The sequence below is a fragment of the Rissa tridactyla genome, chromosome 12 (assembly GCF_028500815.1).
Source record: "Rissa tridactyla isolate bRisTri1 chromosome 12, bRisTri1.patW.cur.20221130, whole genome shotgun sequence".
NCBI lineage: Eukaryota > Metazoa > Chordata > Aves > Charadriiformes > Laridae > Rissa > Rissa tridactyla.
Window position 1 is genome coordinate 4,388,009 of NC_071477.1, and position 14,662 is coordinate 4,402,670.

The following is a 14,662-nucleotide window of genomic DNA, read 5'->3' on the forward strand; positions in this document are numbered from 1 at the left end:
TGCCGTAACCTTGAAATCTTTGAAGCACTCTGCTTTCTAAAAGACCTGTTCAAAAGCTTTTTCTTTTAGCGTTTTATTTAACCTCACCTTAAAAAAAGGCCCCAAACCAAAGCGGGAAGGGGAGGGCTGAGCCGCCACAGGGCAGCAGGAGAGGACCGGTGAGCGCTCCAGTGTCGGCACGCCGGGGTGAGCCCTGCCCTCGCTGACACGCAGCTCCCTTGCTCAGCCGGGGCCAAAACGTTTCCCCCAGCTCTTTAAGGGCAGCCCGGCTCCTCCATTTCAAGAGCTCCGAGCATCACCCTGGGGTTTTGTCTCACCGGCCATGAACCAAAGAGCTTTTACTGCGCCAGGCTGTCCCCTTGAAAGTCCCTTTGGCAGGTTGGTGTGGTCACAGGTGAAGGGTCAGGGGGCCGAAATCGTCTTTCTTTGCCTTTATTATACCAGCAAGGGGTGGGGGAGGCTTCGCCTGCATCCCCTCGTCCCTGCGCTGGTGGAGGTGGGGGCCAGCAGCATCCGTGGGCGGTGGGTCGGGCTGTGTCCCAATGTGGGCATGGGCAGGAGCAATGGGAGCATCCTGCCCGCTCGTCCCATCCCATCCCCGGCCACACCAGGGACACCGGAGAGAGACGTATGGCACCGTGGGGACCCCAGCCCCGCATTTCCTTGGGCAAGAGACCCCCGTGGGAGCACCCGCTGCCGTTAGCAGCACCGTCCGTGCGGCAGGGACACATTACGGGCAGACAAATCGTCCCGGGTGCCATCCCACAAACCCCCGCAGCTCCCACCACCCCTCCGCTGCCGTTGGCCATGGCTTGGGCACAACGCAACCCCTCCTCAAGCCCCGCAGGCGCTGCCTTCAAAGCACCTCCTCCTCCTATACGTTGCCCCCATTTCCAGCATCTTTGGGTTGAAAAATGGCCGGGGAGGGTTTGGCAGAGGAGCCTCGCGCAGATTATTCAACAATTGTTTCCCATTTTGCGCCCTCGCCTGCCTCATCCTCCAGTAACAATGACGAAGAGCGGCGCGGAGCCAGCGCCCGCGGCAGGGGTGTTGAGATCAGGGACAGCACAAAAATATCTTCTCTCTGGAACAAATATTTACCAACCCTTCTGCCTTTTGTTCTTGTGGTTCTCATATATTTTTTTTTTTTAATTTTTTTTTTTTTTTCCAGACATTCACTGGCAAAATGTCACACTAAGCAGCAACCCAGAAACTTCGGGGTAGCTGCTTGGCTGCTCTGGGCTTTGTTTTTCTCGCGCGCTAATTGTTAATGAATTTCCAGCCATTCAAGCCAACGCAAACCTGTGAGAAAATGATCTTTTCGGCCCCGATTTCGGAGCTTTATGGCGTTTCGCAAAATCCGGGCGGTTGCCGAGCGAAACGTGCATCATCCCGCAGCGTGGGGTGGTGGCGGTGCCGGAGCCGTCCCCGGGTGGGATGCGGCAGAGCCAGACCGGGAGCTGGGGGGGGGTCTGAGCTCCCAGCATCGTTCCTGGGGCTTCAGTGGCGTGGTCCTCGCTCCCTGGATGGGGATGGTTAAATGGGATGTGTACTGTGGTACCCTCATCCCTGGCCGGCTCCTCACAGATGGTCCTTCTCCCCCCTCTGCCCCATGGTTTTTCTTGTTTCCCTTCAAAATCATAACCCCCCTCCCCCCACCATGTCCACTTTTTGTGGCGGCCAAACAAGAGCACGTGGGGGATTTATGGGCGTTGTGTTTAAAGAAGGGAGGGGGAAAAAAACCCTCTTCTGGCACATAAACTTATATCTTCAGTTAAAAATTAACCCTGGCCATAAAACGCCAATGCAGGAACGAGCGGAGCTCACCCGGCGGGTGCTCCTGGGCTGCCGCCCCGTGCCCCACCACCCCACCGGTCACCGTCCCCTTCTGTCCACCTCGGGATGGCCGTGTCACCCTCTACCCGCCGCCTCCTGCCCCTCTTCCTGGGGCTCTTCCAGGGTGCCCTGCTCCTCTTCTTCGCCCTTTTTGTCACCTACGACAAGCCCTCAGCACAGGCGGAGGATGTCAACTTGGTGGCCAACCAGCTCTACGGCATCTTCCCCCTCTTCCAGGACATCCAGGTGATGCTGGTGGTGGGGCTGGGGCTCCTGCTGACCTTCCTGCCCCAATACGGGTTCAGCGCCCTCACCCACAACTTCCTCCTGCTCAACTTCTCCACGCAATGGGCGCTGGTGCTGCAGGGCTTGCTCCATCACTTCCACCACGGCCAGGTCCACCTGGACCTCCACAACCTCCTCACCGCTGAGTTCGCTGCTGTGACGGTGCTCATCTCCGTGGGGGCCGTCCTGGGAAGGACCAGCCCCTGCCAGCTCCTTGTCGTGGCCGCCTGTGAAGTCCCCATCTACCTTGCCAGCGAGTGGGCCATCACCACCCAACTGGGCGTCCTGGATGTGGGGGGCACCATCACAATCCACGTCTTCTCCTGCTATTTCGGCCTCGGCATGTCCAAGGCTCTGTTTGGGGCAGTGCAGCAGCCAGTGCACCCCAAGGAGACCCCAACACCCCGCTCCGACCTCCTGTCCCTTGTGGGGACACTCGTCCTCTGGGTTTTCTGGCCCAGCTTCGTGGCCGTTCTCTGCCAACCAGGAGATGCCCAGCATCGTGCCATCCTGAACACCCTCCTGGCAATGAGTGCCAGCGTCGTGACCACCGTGGTGGCCTCCAGCCTGCTGGAGAGTGACGGCAAGCTCAGCCCTGGCCACCTGCAGAACGGCAGCCTGGCCGGCGGGGTGGCCATCAGCGCAGTGGCCGACATGGCCGTGCCACCGGTGGCCGCCCTCGCCCTGGGCAGCCTCTCGGCCGTGGCGTGTGTCCTTGGCTTCAGGTTCCTCACCCCACTCCTGGCAAGGAAGCTTGCGCTCTGGGACCAGTGTGGCATCCACAACCTCCATGGCTTACCCGGCATCCTCGGCGCCGCAGCCAGTGCCGTGGCCATCCTGGTGGCACCCGAGGACACCTCTGGGTCCCACTTCTCCCAAGTGCCCCCCACCGGGGGCAATGCCAGCGAGGCATTATGGGGAGAGGGGGGGGACCACGGGGCGGGCCGGCAGGCGCTGTGCCAAGCGGCGGGGCTGGCAGTGGCCATCGGGGCCTCGCTGCTCACCGGGCTACTCACCGGTGCCGCGCTCCGGCTGCCCTGCCTGGCCCGGCCGCCCGAGCGGCTCTGCTTTGACGACTCGCTGTATTTTAAGATCCAGGATCAGGCTGAGAACTCCAGGACGGGTGACACTGTCGAGGAAGGAGCCCTGGCTCTGAGGGAGCGGGTTTAGGCAATGGCGTGTGTGCAGACGTGGCGAGGGATGGGGGACCAGCTCGGGGCTTGGCCCTTTCTGCCCCCGTCACCCGGCAGGAGACCTGCCCCGTGTCTGGCTCCAGCCGCCGAGGATGCTGGCAGGGCCGGGGCAGCTCCCTGGCGTGGGTCCTTCCTCCATCCTCCCACCCCGATGCTGCAGACCCCCTCCTCTGCCCTGGCTGCTCCCAGGATCCTCCAACCCTGGCAGTGATGAGAAACAACCTGAGGGTGTCTCCCCCGGGATGGCTAATAACCCCCGGCTAACCCGAATGTCCCCATAACGGGGCTCCAGCACCGGCTGCGGTTGGCATCACCCTGACCCTCGGCTCCGGCTCCCGCTCGGAGCTCCCCTGCCCGGAACAGGCAGCACCCTGCGGCGGCTGCGGCTCCAGCCACAGCTCGGGACTCGGCATCCCCTGCCCGGAGGATGGAAACGCAGCGGCGGGGTGAGGTGAGATGAGCTGAGCTGGCTCCGAGCAAGGGATTTTAGAGGGATTTGATAACCTGCACTGGGCAAGCCGCTCTCCGGGACACATTGCAAAGGAAGGTGCCAGCTTTTTTTACCATGCAAGTGGCGACGAGGACGCAGCCCGAGCATGGAGAGGACCCTTGGAGAGAGCTGGGATGCAGGAAGGACCTCCACCCCGCAACACCCTCATCCCACCCTGAAGCTGGGGCTGGGAAAGCTGTTGCCAGCATCCCAGGGTGCTGGGGGGCCCCGAGGAAGAGCAGCGGCCCCAGTTCCATCCCGCCCTGGGCAGCGAGCCGCTTCCACCCCGTGGAGGACAAAGCCTGCGGTCCATCGCTGGCATGTGGCAAGCTGCGAGAGCGGGGCCGCATCCTGCCCGGGGAGCGAGGGCTGTGATTCACATCCCACCACCACCCCCCCTCCATGAGTCACTGCTGCCCCTGCACCGCCACGGATCCCGCTGCTGCGGAGACAATGTCGACGATGCTCGATGCTCGTGGGCTCCCGAGGGGGTGGAGGCAACCAAACCTCCCCCCCAGCACCAGCCGCAGGAGCTGGGGGCTCTCAGCGCGGTTTGGGGTCCCCAACCCCACGCTGGATCCCTAACCACCCGGCATGGCCCCAGGCAGAGCCGGCACCAAGAGGGAGTGAAGCTGGGGAATTCGCCCTCCAATAATCACAAACAGGCTCGGGAGCCCGGGCGTGTTTGGTTAATTGTTAGAATAAAATATTGCCGAGCTCTGACAAAGGAATCCTGCCCCACAGCCCGGCGCGGCCGAACAATGGGCCCCGGCGCAGGATGCCGCAGGCCGAGCAGCGGGGCCAGGGGCCACGGTGGTGGGGGGCAGCGCGGTCCCCCTTGCTCCCCAGCCGAGCCCCAGTGGCCCCCCAGCTTCTCGGTATGGCCGTGCCCTTGCTGGGGTTGGAGCCGCGGCGCACCCGCTGCCTGGCTCCCGCTGGGCGTCGAGAGCCGCCGGAGCCTGCGCCCACCCGGGGAGCTGCCATAGCATGGGGGCCGGCATCGGCAGCATCCAGCCTGCACTCCCGCCGAGCCCGGCATCCCGGTCCCGCCGGCTTCCCCCCATGCAGAGGCCTGCCGGCTCCAACACCCGGCTCCGGCTCCAGCTCCGGCGGCGGGGAGGAGGGTGCATGGGGCCAACAGCGCCAGCGGCTGCAGCCATCCCCACCCCGGGAAGCAGCCGTGGGGAGGAATCACATGCACACACGCATGCAGACGCATGGACATGCATGCACACACACATAGTCACATGCACACACCCCTGCACACACACAAAACGGTGTGCACGCACCCATGCGCACACCCGCACACGCACGCACACACGCACACGCACACATATATCCGCATGCACACACACATATCCACGTGCGCACACGCAAAACAGCGTGCACGCATCCACGCACCCCCCAACACACACGCGGATGCACACACACACACAACCACACACCCGCCCCGTACACACACACCCACACACGGACATGCGCGCACGGACATATACGTGCCTTCACACGCATGCACGCGCACATAACACGCGCAGCCCCGAGGCTGCACGCCTTTTGCCAGCGGAGGCGGCAGTGGAGTGGGGCAGAGCGGCTTTCCAGCATCTCCCAGCCCTTCCCGGCGAGGACAAGGATACAGCCCCTCCCTGAGCCGCCTGCGGCACCCGGCGGGGGAGCGGGCAACAGGGACGCGGGGAGGGAGAGCCCCCAGAGCTGGGCCTGGGCGCACCCCGCCTCTCGGCTGGCATGTCCTGGCACGGGCACCCCAGCACGCCATGGCACAATCTGGTCTGCAGATGCTTCCAAAACCAGCAACGGGCCCAGGAAACAGGGGAGTTAAGAGGGGGGGAGTCAGCACTTTCCCGCTGCCCGGAGGGGCTCGGACACCCAGCATCCCATGGCCGGGGGGGTGCCAGGACGTCCCCATCCCCCGGGACCCGCCGTCCTCCAGCTGGAGCCGGGCAGCGATGCCGCTGGGTGTGCCGCCCCGCGCCCGGCTCTCCCCGCTCCTCCAAACCAGCCGCTCTCTCCAAAGGATGGAGCAGTAAAATATTCAGCAGAGCCCCTAGCGTTTATCACACCGTAAATCTGGGCTTTCAACAGCTTTACGATGCTGCAGGGAGATGGGAGAGAACAAAAACGCTGCTCTGCTTCGTCAGACACAGCCTGCGTGTGCCAGTGCCCCCAGCGCTGGGGCTGGAGGGGACGGGCCCCCAGCCCGGCTTGTGAGGGGGATGAGGACCAAAGCAGGGGGCTCGTGTGGGTGAGAGCCCCCCCCAGACACCAGCCGGGGGGGGCTGCTGGCACCCCAGGACGGTGGCAGCTCTGCTCCAGTCAAGGGGCTGCATTTCAGTGGGATAGTGATGGTGGAAAGGGGTGAAACGTGCCTCCGGCATCGGCTCTGGGGAAATGCAGCAGCCACCAGCCCCTGGCACAGTCTCTGGGCTTGGCACCTTGGCACAGTCCCCCAGCGCGGTCCCTGGGCACGGTCCCCAGTCACTCTGGGGTCTGCCGCTGCCTCTGAGTCCCTTCATCTGGGTTGGGATGCAGGACGCTGGCCCTGGTAAGGACCACCAATCCCCATCCCCGTCCCCATCCTTGTCCCCATTTCCATCCCTGCAGCCCCAGCAGCGCTCGCCACTGACCCCCCCCCCGCCCCCGGCTCCCGGCGGGTCCCTGCCGTGATTGCAAAACAAGCGGCGAGGGGAGGAAGCCGTGATTGCGCTGTTTGCACGGCGCTCGGATGCATCTGGCGAGGCCATCAGCCGGCAGCAGATGGCACGGTGCGGGAGGGCACGGCGAGCGAGTCCCCCCCCCCCCACCTCACGCATCCCCTCGTGCGCTAACACACGCGTGTGCAGCCTTTACACGCGTGACACGTCCTGCCCCGTAGCGTGCCCAAGCGCACACACGGCATCCCCGCATCCACCTCGCCCGTGGGCTTGCACAAGCCCACCTGGGTCACGGGTGAGGTGGGTGCTGGCCGGGCACCGAACGGTTGCCAAGCGGCTGGCATGGCACGGGGAGGGGGTCACAGCGGCAGAGGCTGCTGGAACCACATCAGAGCAGCCCCCCCAGAGCAGCCGGGAGCGTGCAGTGCTGCCCTCGAAGGAAATGCGCTCACTCCCATGTGCTGCACACTTGGGTTCGCCTCGCTGCTATTTTTATTTGACTTTTCAGGGCCTGTTTCCTTTTTCCGGCTGTTTTTGCCGTGATTCCACCGTCGCTTCGACCTCGCTTTTCCCCTCCCTCCCTTTTGCCTCTTCCTTCACTCTTTCCTTCCTTTCCATGCACTCATTCTTGCCGTCGCACCGGGCTCCCTCTCCCCCCTCCCCGCAGCCGGTGCTCGCGGTGAGCTTGCGGCGAGCTCGCGGCAAGCGTGCCGATGCCCGTAAACCCCCCCAAACACCAGTACACACCTCCCACCGCCGCTCAAATGCCGAATGGGCAGCACTGGGCCCAACATCCCTATTCCCTGCCGGTGATTTCCCGGCTTGGCTGCCTTCCCCTGTTGCTGCCAGCACGGGAAGGGTAATGAACGGGGTCGGTTATTGCTCTGTTTTTATCTGGGAAGGTGCTGACGGGTCGGTGGAGAAGCTGGGGGGGGATGGGACTTTGCTCCAGCCTTGATGCAGAAAAAGACAATGAGTCACCCTGTCCCAAGCCACCGTCCCGCTCTTGTCGGTGCACAAGCCACCGGGTCCCACCGGGGCGTTGCGGTTGTCCCGGCCGTGCCGTGCCGCGGTTCCCGCGGCACGGCACGGCCGGGACAACCGCAACGCCCCGGCAGGACCCCCCAGTCCCATCCACGGGCTATTTTTGGGATGCTGGCAGGATAATGGGGGGGTGTTGTTATATTTGGGGGAGGCGGTTGGGATGAGTTGGGGGGGAATAAGAAAGAAAACTCGAATCGAAACCAGCGTGAACGGGCCCTGGTGGGACCCCACAAGAGCAGCACCCCCCGCCTCCGCCCGCCCCCCTCCCCCCTGCAAAACAGGGTCCCCATCAAACCAAAGGGCTTATCCTGCACTCTGCTAAAACCTGGGGGCACGGGGGTTCGGGGGGGGGGGGGCGTGGGGGGGATCTCCTACCCACTCCTGGCAATGCAGCACCTCTCCCAGCCCAGGTCCCAGAGGCGGAGCGGGGCAAGGACCCCCGAGCATCCCTTGCCCTCCCCTCCCTGCATCCCCCCGCCCCAGCCGGCTGCTTGAACCCCCGGTGAAACCCCCGGGGAAAGGTGCCCCCCATCCCCTCCAAGGGGGGGGCGAGTGCGGGGTGTCCCTCCGGCCCATAGCACCCATCACCTCCCCGCGGCTGCAGCCCCACCGGGACCGAAGAGGGTGGCCGAGGAGCCGGTGGCGAGGGGGGGGGTCAGGGATGCCGGGGTGGCCGTGGTCCAGGCGGGAGCCGTGTGGCCCAGCCCGCGGGGACACCCGGCCGTGGGCAGCCGCCCGGCTCCGCTGAGGTCGCACAGCCCACTGCTGCCACCTCGCGTCCTCCGCGGACGTCCCCGCAGCCACACAAGCCGGGCTGGCCCCGTCCGTCCGGCTGGAGAGGGGCTGGGGAAACTGAGGCAGGGGCGCAACGCCAGCCCTCCCTCCCCCGGCCGCTGCTCCAGCCCTGCCGCGGCTCGGGGAGCGGGAATGGCTTCCCAGAAAAGCAGCTCCGGCAGCAGAGCCCCCATCCTCCACCGCCCATGCGTGCAGCATGGGGAACCCGTGGTCCAGGGATGAAGGCGGGGGGGCAGAGAGAGGATGCCATGGTGCCCGCTCCTTCCCGGGTTTGCATGGCCCCTGCGCCGTGCCCAGGCCCTGCAACGTGCCAGCCCCATCCACAGCACAAGAGCCCCTGGGTCACCAGATAAAGCACCCAAAGGGCTTCCAGGGAAGGAGAGATTTTATTTCTGGCTTCCCAGAGGCTGTTTGCCACCCAAAAAGGGAGCGGGGACCCCGGCCAGGGCGCTGGCAGAGTGCGGGGAGGAGGGAGGATGCTCCTCAGCTCACCAAACCTCGTGTCCCTCAGGGCTTGACTCACAGGGGGGTGCTGGGGCAGCTGCAGGGCCGGGCACACGGGTCCCTCTGGCTCAAGCCTTGGCCTCGAGCCCCCGCAGCTACCTGGGGTTTTGCTGTTTATCAGCAGGCACTGGTGCTCCCCAGGCTTCCCCCAGCACCCCGGCTTCCCTGTCCACCACGGGTCCCAGCAGTGCACTAGGGACACGTGTGCCCGTCCACGCTCAGAGCCTTGCGGATGCACAACGGTCCCACTTCCAGCAGCGTCCTCCGAGCCGTGGCCCCACGCATCCTCTTTGTGCCCCGAAAAGCAACCGTTGTCCTCAAGAAAGCAGCAGGTGATGCAGGGCCAGGAGCATCACAGAAATTCAACACCTTGCCTCCTTTTTTCAGCTCTTCCCCTTCTTCTCTGGTGTTCCAGCTTCCTGCGCAGCCATCCCACGACAAACCAACCCGCCAGCCCCCAGCACCTGCGATGGGGCCTGTCCCCAGGTACCGCTTGAAACAGCAGGACGAATTCAACTCGGGCACCCGCCGGTAGCAACTCTGCTGCGTTCAGGGTTGAATTTGCCCCGGGTTTCCAAACAAGATGCCGGCAGCCACGGTACCGGAGCAGCACATCCCTCCGGCGCGCAGTGAGGGCATCCCTACGAGTCCCGGGGGACACGGCGAGGTGAGTGCAGGGCGTAGAGCTTCTCCCAGCAGGTCGTCAGCCTCTCCGCCTTCCTCCCGATCTCCCGCAGCAGCTTCCTCCTGCGGCCGGGTCCCCCTCGCCGGGGCTGCGCTGGGATGTGCGGCGGGCTCTGCGGTCAGCGTGCCGAGGGAGCAGAAACACCCCCCCAACACCACGCAGGCGTTAGTCTGGGGAAAAAAAGCCACCACCCCAGCACCGAGGACGCGCCTGGCACATCACACCCCACGCACCTGGGGTTTGCGTGGGCAAAGCTGCAGGATGGAGTGGCCAAACCGCTGGTGGCCACAGCAAGGACGTGCTCACAAGTCCCCAGAGCTGGATGCCCCCCCCATAAGCTGGTAGCACGCACCCCACAGCACCCCCACGGCCAGGGCAGAGGGCCAGGGTGGGTCTGCAGGCATTTTTCCAGAGGAGAGGCACCTCCGCCCCACACCAGCAAACCCCAGGCAGGGTTAGTCCCCGCTGATCTCCCCGGCGATGGCGGGGAGGACGACAGCACCGAGCCACAGCTGTCACTTCGCTGCCCTGGGGTTTCCCCGCTGCTTAATGAGTTGCTGGTGGCTGCCATAGGGAAACCTCCCGGGAATCCCCAGCAGAGCCCCAGGGATGTCCAGGGAGCCCAGACCAGCCCTTTGGGGAGAAATCCCAGTTCCTGCCTACAAGCACCCGGGCGCAAGAGCAGGACTGGGTGCGCCCACCCACCGGGCGAGCATCCCACTGGGATGAGGCTGTTCCCATCAGCCATGGCATCGTAGTATGGGCAGAGAAACACGCTTGGGAGCTGTTGGGAAAAACCCAGCAGCTTGTCCCACGCTGCCACAGACAGACTTCCCTCCCCAAGCAGTTTAAAGCTCACAGGGACGCGCTGTCAGCATCCCCCAGCCACAAACCCAGCACAGACCTTCACCCCCCCCCCCCCGGGATGCTGCAGGCAGAGCCTGGAGACTCCTCATGGGCAGCCAGGAGAGCGCACAACAGGGCAGGATGGGGAACTGGGAGTCACTGGGGTGACTGGGAAGGGGCAGGGCTCCCACCTTGCTGAATTTCCTGCAGTTCTCCCTGAGCACGAAGTCGGTGTTCCTGGCCACCTTCCAGACCGCCAGCTCCTCGGGGCCGCGCAGGGTGCCGGCCGCCACCTCCCGCAGGGACATGCTGATGTTGTAGATGGAGAGCAGGATCTTCTGGTCCTGGGGGAGGAGAGAAGCGCGTCCCAGGTGGGGAGGGGGCTCGGCGGCTCTGCCAGGGGCTCAGCCCGCATGATGCCCCAGCCCCAGGTCCCTTGTGCTCACCTTGTCCGAGCGACAAGCCGTCCCGACCCTTCCACTCCTGTCCGCCGACCCAGTCAGGTTTTTCTGGAGAAACAAAGCATTTATTTCAGGCATCCCAAAGCATCAGTGTCTCCCACACGGGGCAGGAATCCCCCGTTTCAACACAGCACTCTCCCCAGTAATGCCAGCAAAGCGGCCAGCCCCATGTTAAGCTTCCAAGCTCATCCCTCCCTGCCCACATCCCACAGCGGGGCCGCATCCAGCTCGGCAGCATCCCCCGGAGCCAGGCCCCCGGGCAGACACCCCCACCTTGGCTCACCAGGTTCTGGATCTCATGGAAGATGACGGCGCGGTACTGCCGGAGGATTTTGGCGATGCTGCACCTCTTGCCTCTGCTCAGTGCGGCGACGAGCAGGAGGAGCAGAACAGCGCAGGAGAGCGCCCGGGGGAGAATCTGCACGGGGAAACGCTCGTGTCAGCAGCGGGGGAAAGCAGGGATGAAGGGATGCTCCGGGCTCTGCCCTCAGCCCCTCACCCTGAAACCCCATCAGACCTGTCCCTGAAGATGCAGCGTGTGCAGGAGGGGGTCAACTGTGTCCTCTTCCAGAGGACGTCCCCCCAGCCAGGCCACCTCCTCTTGGAGCAGAACCTTTGAGAAACTGCTCCAGCTTCAACCCAGTCCAGGCAGCGCTGCCCGTGGCACCCACTGAGCTCTCTCCAGTGCCAGCAGCCACGTGCCAGGGACCTTTGCGGGTCTACAGGGTCTGTCCCCAAGCTCTGCCCCAACAGAGTCCCCAGTAGCTCCCCAGCTTGTGGCATTTCAAGGCCAGACCTCAACTACCAAAAATCAAGGGGAGCAGAAAGGCACATGCCCTGCTCTTTGGAGAGGAGCTGGAGGCAGGGAGCTGCCTGGTTCACCACCAGCAAATCCCCACGCCATGACACAAACGGCTTCGGGCACCCTCGGAAGGATGCTCTCCGCACTGCCGCAGATCCTGCGGCACAGACACGGCATTTTTTGCAGCTCCCACGCAGCCCCTGCTTGTCGCCGGGTTGGATGCCCTCACCCAAGAGCCAGATAAGAAGCAGCACAAGCGCCCGCTCTCGCCAGCGTGTCCCGGCTGCCTCCGAGCTTCCCTCCTGGCTCCAAGCCTTCCCAGCAGCCCCGAGCTGGCCCCAGCAGAGCGGGGAAACCCAAGCGCTGACATCCGAGCTGGCAGGGAGCATGGGGAGGGGGCGGCCGGACCCTCCGAGGGATGAGTTCCGGGGCTTTGATGAAAAGCCAGCGCAACCTCAGGTGACCGGGAGCGGGGATATTTGAGCAGTCCCACAGCAGCGGGGCGAGGATGGGAAGCCCGATAACATGCACAGCATCTGCCAGGAAAGGAGCCCGACAGATCTCCACGTCTCCGCGTGGCTGAGAGATGGCACAGTGCTGCAGCCCCATCCTGGCATCGGGGCATTTCTGTCATCTCCCATTTGCAGGAAAAACCCCCCAAAAATCCCCCCCCCCCCCATCATCTCTCCCTCTCCAGGTGTCAGGTCTGGGCAGGCAGAAAGCAGCTCAGCTCCTTCCAAATATGCAACCCCTGTACTGCGGCCAAAGCCTGCAAGGAGGAAGGGGCAGGCAGCTCTGCCGGCATCCGCCTGCCCCTAGCCCCAGCTCGCATCTCGGCAGGTTCACTGCCGTCCCAGCCGCGTCTGCCTCTCGGGCTTGGCTTTCTGCTCAGAGAAGCCAGAAGGAAGAAGTTTCCTTGCTGAAGTCCAAGCCCAGGCAGGCACCATCCATCCTGCCCTTCGGTGGGAACCCAGAGGGTTTGGTTGTAAAACTGGCATCTGCTCTGTGGTTCCTCACTGGTCCTGGCTCCCAAAGGGCAAGGAAACCTTTCCCACCCTCCTGCTCCCGCAGCTCAGCAGGAGCAATGGGGGCTTAACACAAGGCAAGACCCAACGCGCCGCAGCTCTGGGAACCCACGGACACAGGCATCACCTTGGAGCAGAAGCATGAGCGAGGAGATGAGCAAATCCACGTGCAACCAGTACAAATCCCACTGGACCCTTCAGCTTCCTTAATCGCCGCATGCCTTCCAGTAGAGATGTGCTGGGCCCCATCCAGGGGACGGGAAGGGCAGGGAAAAGCCTCCCCAGGCTGCTGGCTTTGCTCTCTGCAAACCCACAGAGATCTCACCCCGGGGGGATTCAGCAGAGCACCGAGGGTATAACGCTCAGGGACACCAAAGGAGAGCGCTGCTTCCATGAGGACACCCTGTCCAAAGTCTAAGGGTTGCTCTCAGGAAGCCTCCGCCGCCAGGAAGACAAGGCCATGAGATTTAGATTTTACCATTAAGCTGGGAATGACTTCCCTGAAGTGGCTTATTAAACAACCGGGACCAAATTCCAGGAGAAAGCACACCATTTACAGCATTTCCAGGCAGCCGAGCCTGGCACCGGACTCTCAGTCTTTAGCATGGGAGGAAGCTCAGCCTGCAATTAAAAAAGCTCATCAAGCAGCCGGGAGAGGAGCTCGGAGCGTGCAGTAGGTGCTTCCCACCACCCCCACAGAGAGCAGGGAAGCGGCGGTGGCAAGAGAGGGATGTGGGGGAGAGATGAAGCCGGCAAACCCCAGTCCTCGCCATTGCTTCCCACCCTTCAGGACGAAGATGAGCTCTGCAGCTGATTTGGGGTTATTCCTTCTCCCCTTGCCCCCATTCCCGCAGCAGCAGGCTGCAGGTAGCCTGGGCAGCTCTGGCATTCGGCACATCCCTTCCCACGGGAGGGCTGGCAGGGAAGGAGCAGCTCGGGGAGAGCGGGTGCAGGACAGTCACAGCGTGCTCCGCCTGGCAGGGAAAGCTAATCTCTTCCTCAGCTCTAATCCTCCAGCAAATACGAGGAGATAAGGGAAATCACCATTATTGATAGAGCAGCTCCCGGTGGCACTCGTGCTGGCCCCAGCCACCCTGGCAGCGACAGGCAATGCCGGCCGCCAGCCCAGGAGCCCCACTGGGGTGCCCAGGTCCTTCCAGCCAGATGGACCCTGTCCCCAAGACCCACGTACCCAAAGGGACCCTGCCACCACCCAGAGCCCCAGCACCTGCCACAGCCCCGGGCAGGGACAGACCCTCCGTTCTCGCCCTGGGGACCAGCCAGGTCCAAGCCCCATCCCAGCCAATTCCAAGCGCAATCCCGGCGACAGCAGTCTGGTCCCTCTGGACCAGCCCTCCCACCGGACCGGAGCCCCTTCCCCACCAGCGTCCAGCTCCATCCCGCCGCGACCCTCCCCGCCGGATCCAAGCCCCATCCTGACCCTGCCCAGCCCCGCTCCGACTGGTCCAAGGGCTTTCCCGGCCGGATCAGCCCCGTGCTGACCAGTCCGAGTCCGTTTTCCCGGCTGGACCAGCCCCTTCCCGGCCGGACCGGCCCCTCTCCCGGTCGGTCCAAGCCCCATCCCAGGAGAACCAGCCGCGTCCCGAGGGGTGTCCCAAGCCGCGTCCCGGCTGCTGCGAGTCCCACCCCGGCGGAACCGACCCCATCCCGGCGGTGCGGGGGGGTGGGGGCCTCCGGTCCGGCACCCTGCCGGGGATGGGGGGAGCGGGCCGCCCCCTCCCGCAGATCTGCACCCCTCGGAGAGGGAAGGGGAAAAGGGGCAGCGGCCCCGGCGCACTCACCATGGAGCCCCCGAGGGCGCGGACCCCGCGGCGGCTCTCGGGGAGCCCGGCTCGGCCCGGCCCCTCCGCCGCGTCCCGCTCCGCCGGGGCTCGCGGTTTGAACTTGGCTCCACGGTGGGAGGGGACGGGCCCGGCCACACCGCCGCCGGCCCAGCCCCGGCCCCCGCGGGGGAGTGCTGCCCCGCGGCCCCGGCATCGCCTGCCGGCCCCCCCCCGCCCCGGGCC

General features: G+C 64.6%; 2 protein-coding genes across 2 annotated transcripts; one reads left to right on the top strand and one right to left on the bottom strand.

Annotated features, from left to right (window-relative positions):
• The first annotated feature begins 1,902 nt into the window (after positions 1–1,902).
• LOC128916705 (ammonium transporter Rh type A-like) lies at positions 1,903–3,291 on the top strand. The gene has a single exon (XM_054218716.1). The coding sequence runs from the start codon at positions 1,903–1,905 to the stop codon at positions 3,289–3,291; it is 1,389 nt and encodes a 462-aa protein (XP_054074691.1).
• Positions 3,292–8,690: 5,399 nt separating this feature from the next.
• Positions 8,691–12,415, bottom strand: C12H20orf204 (chromosome 12 C20orf204 homolog). The gene is made up of 5 exons (XM_054218717.1): positions 12,368–12,415; positions 11,092–11,226; positions 10,794–10,856; positions 10,539–10,691; positions 8,691–9,613 (listed from the first exon to the last, which is right to left on the bottom strand). The coding sequence occupies exons 1-5, from the start codon at positions 12,413–12,415 to the stop codon at positions 9,458–9,460; spliced, it is 555 nt and encodes a 184-aa protein (XP_054074692.1). The 3' UTR covers positions 8,691–9,457.
• Positions 12,416–14,662: the final 2,247 nt, after the last annotated feature.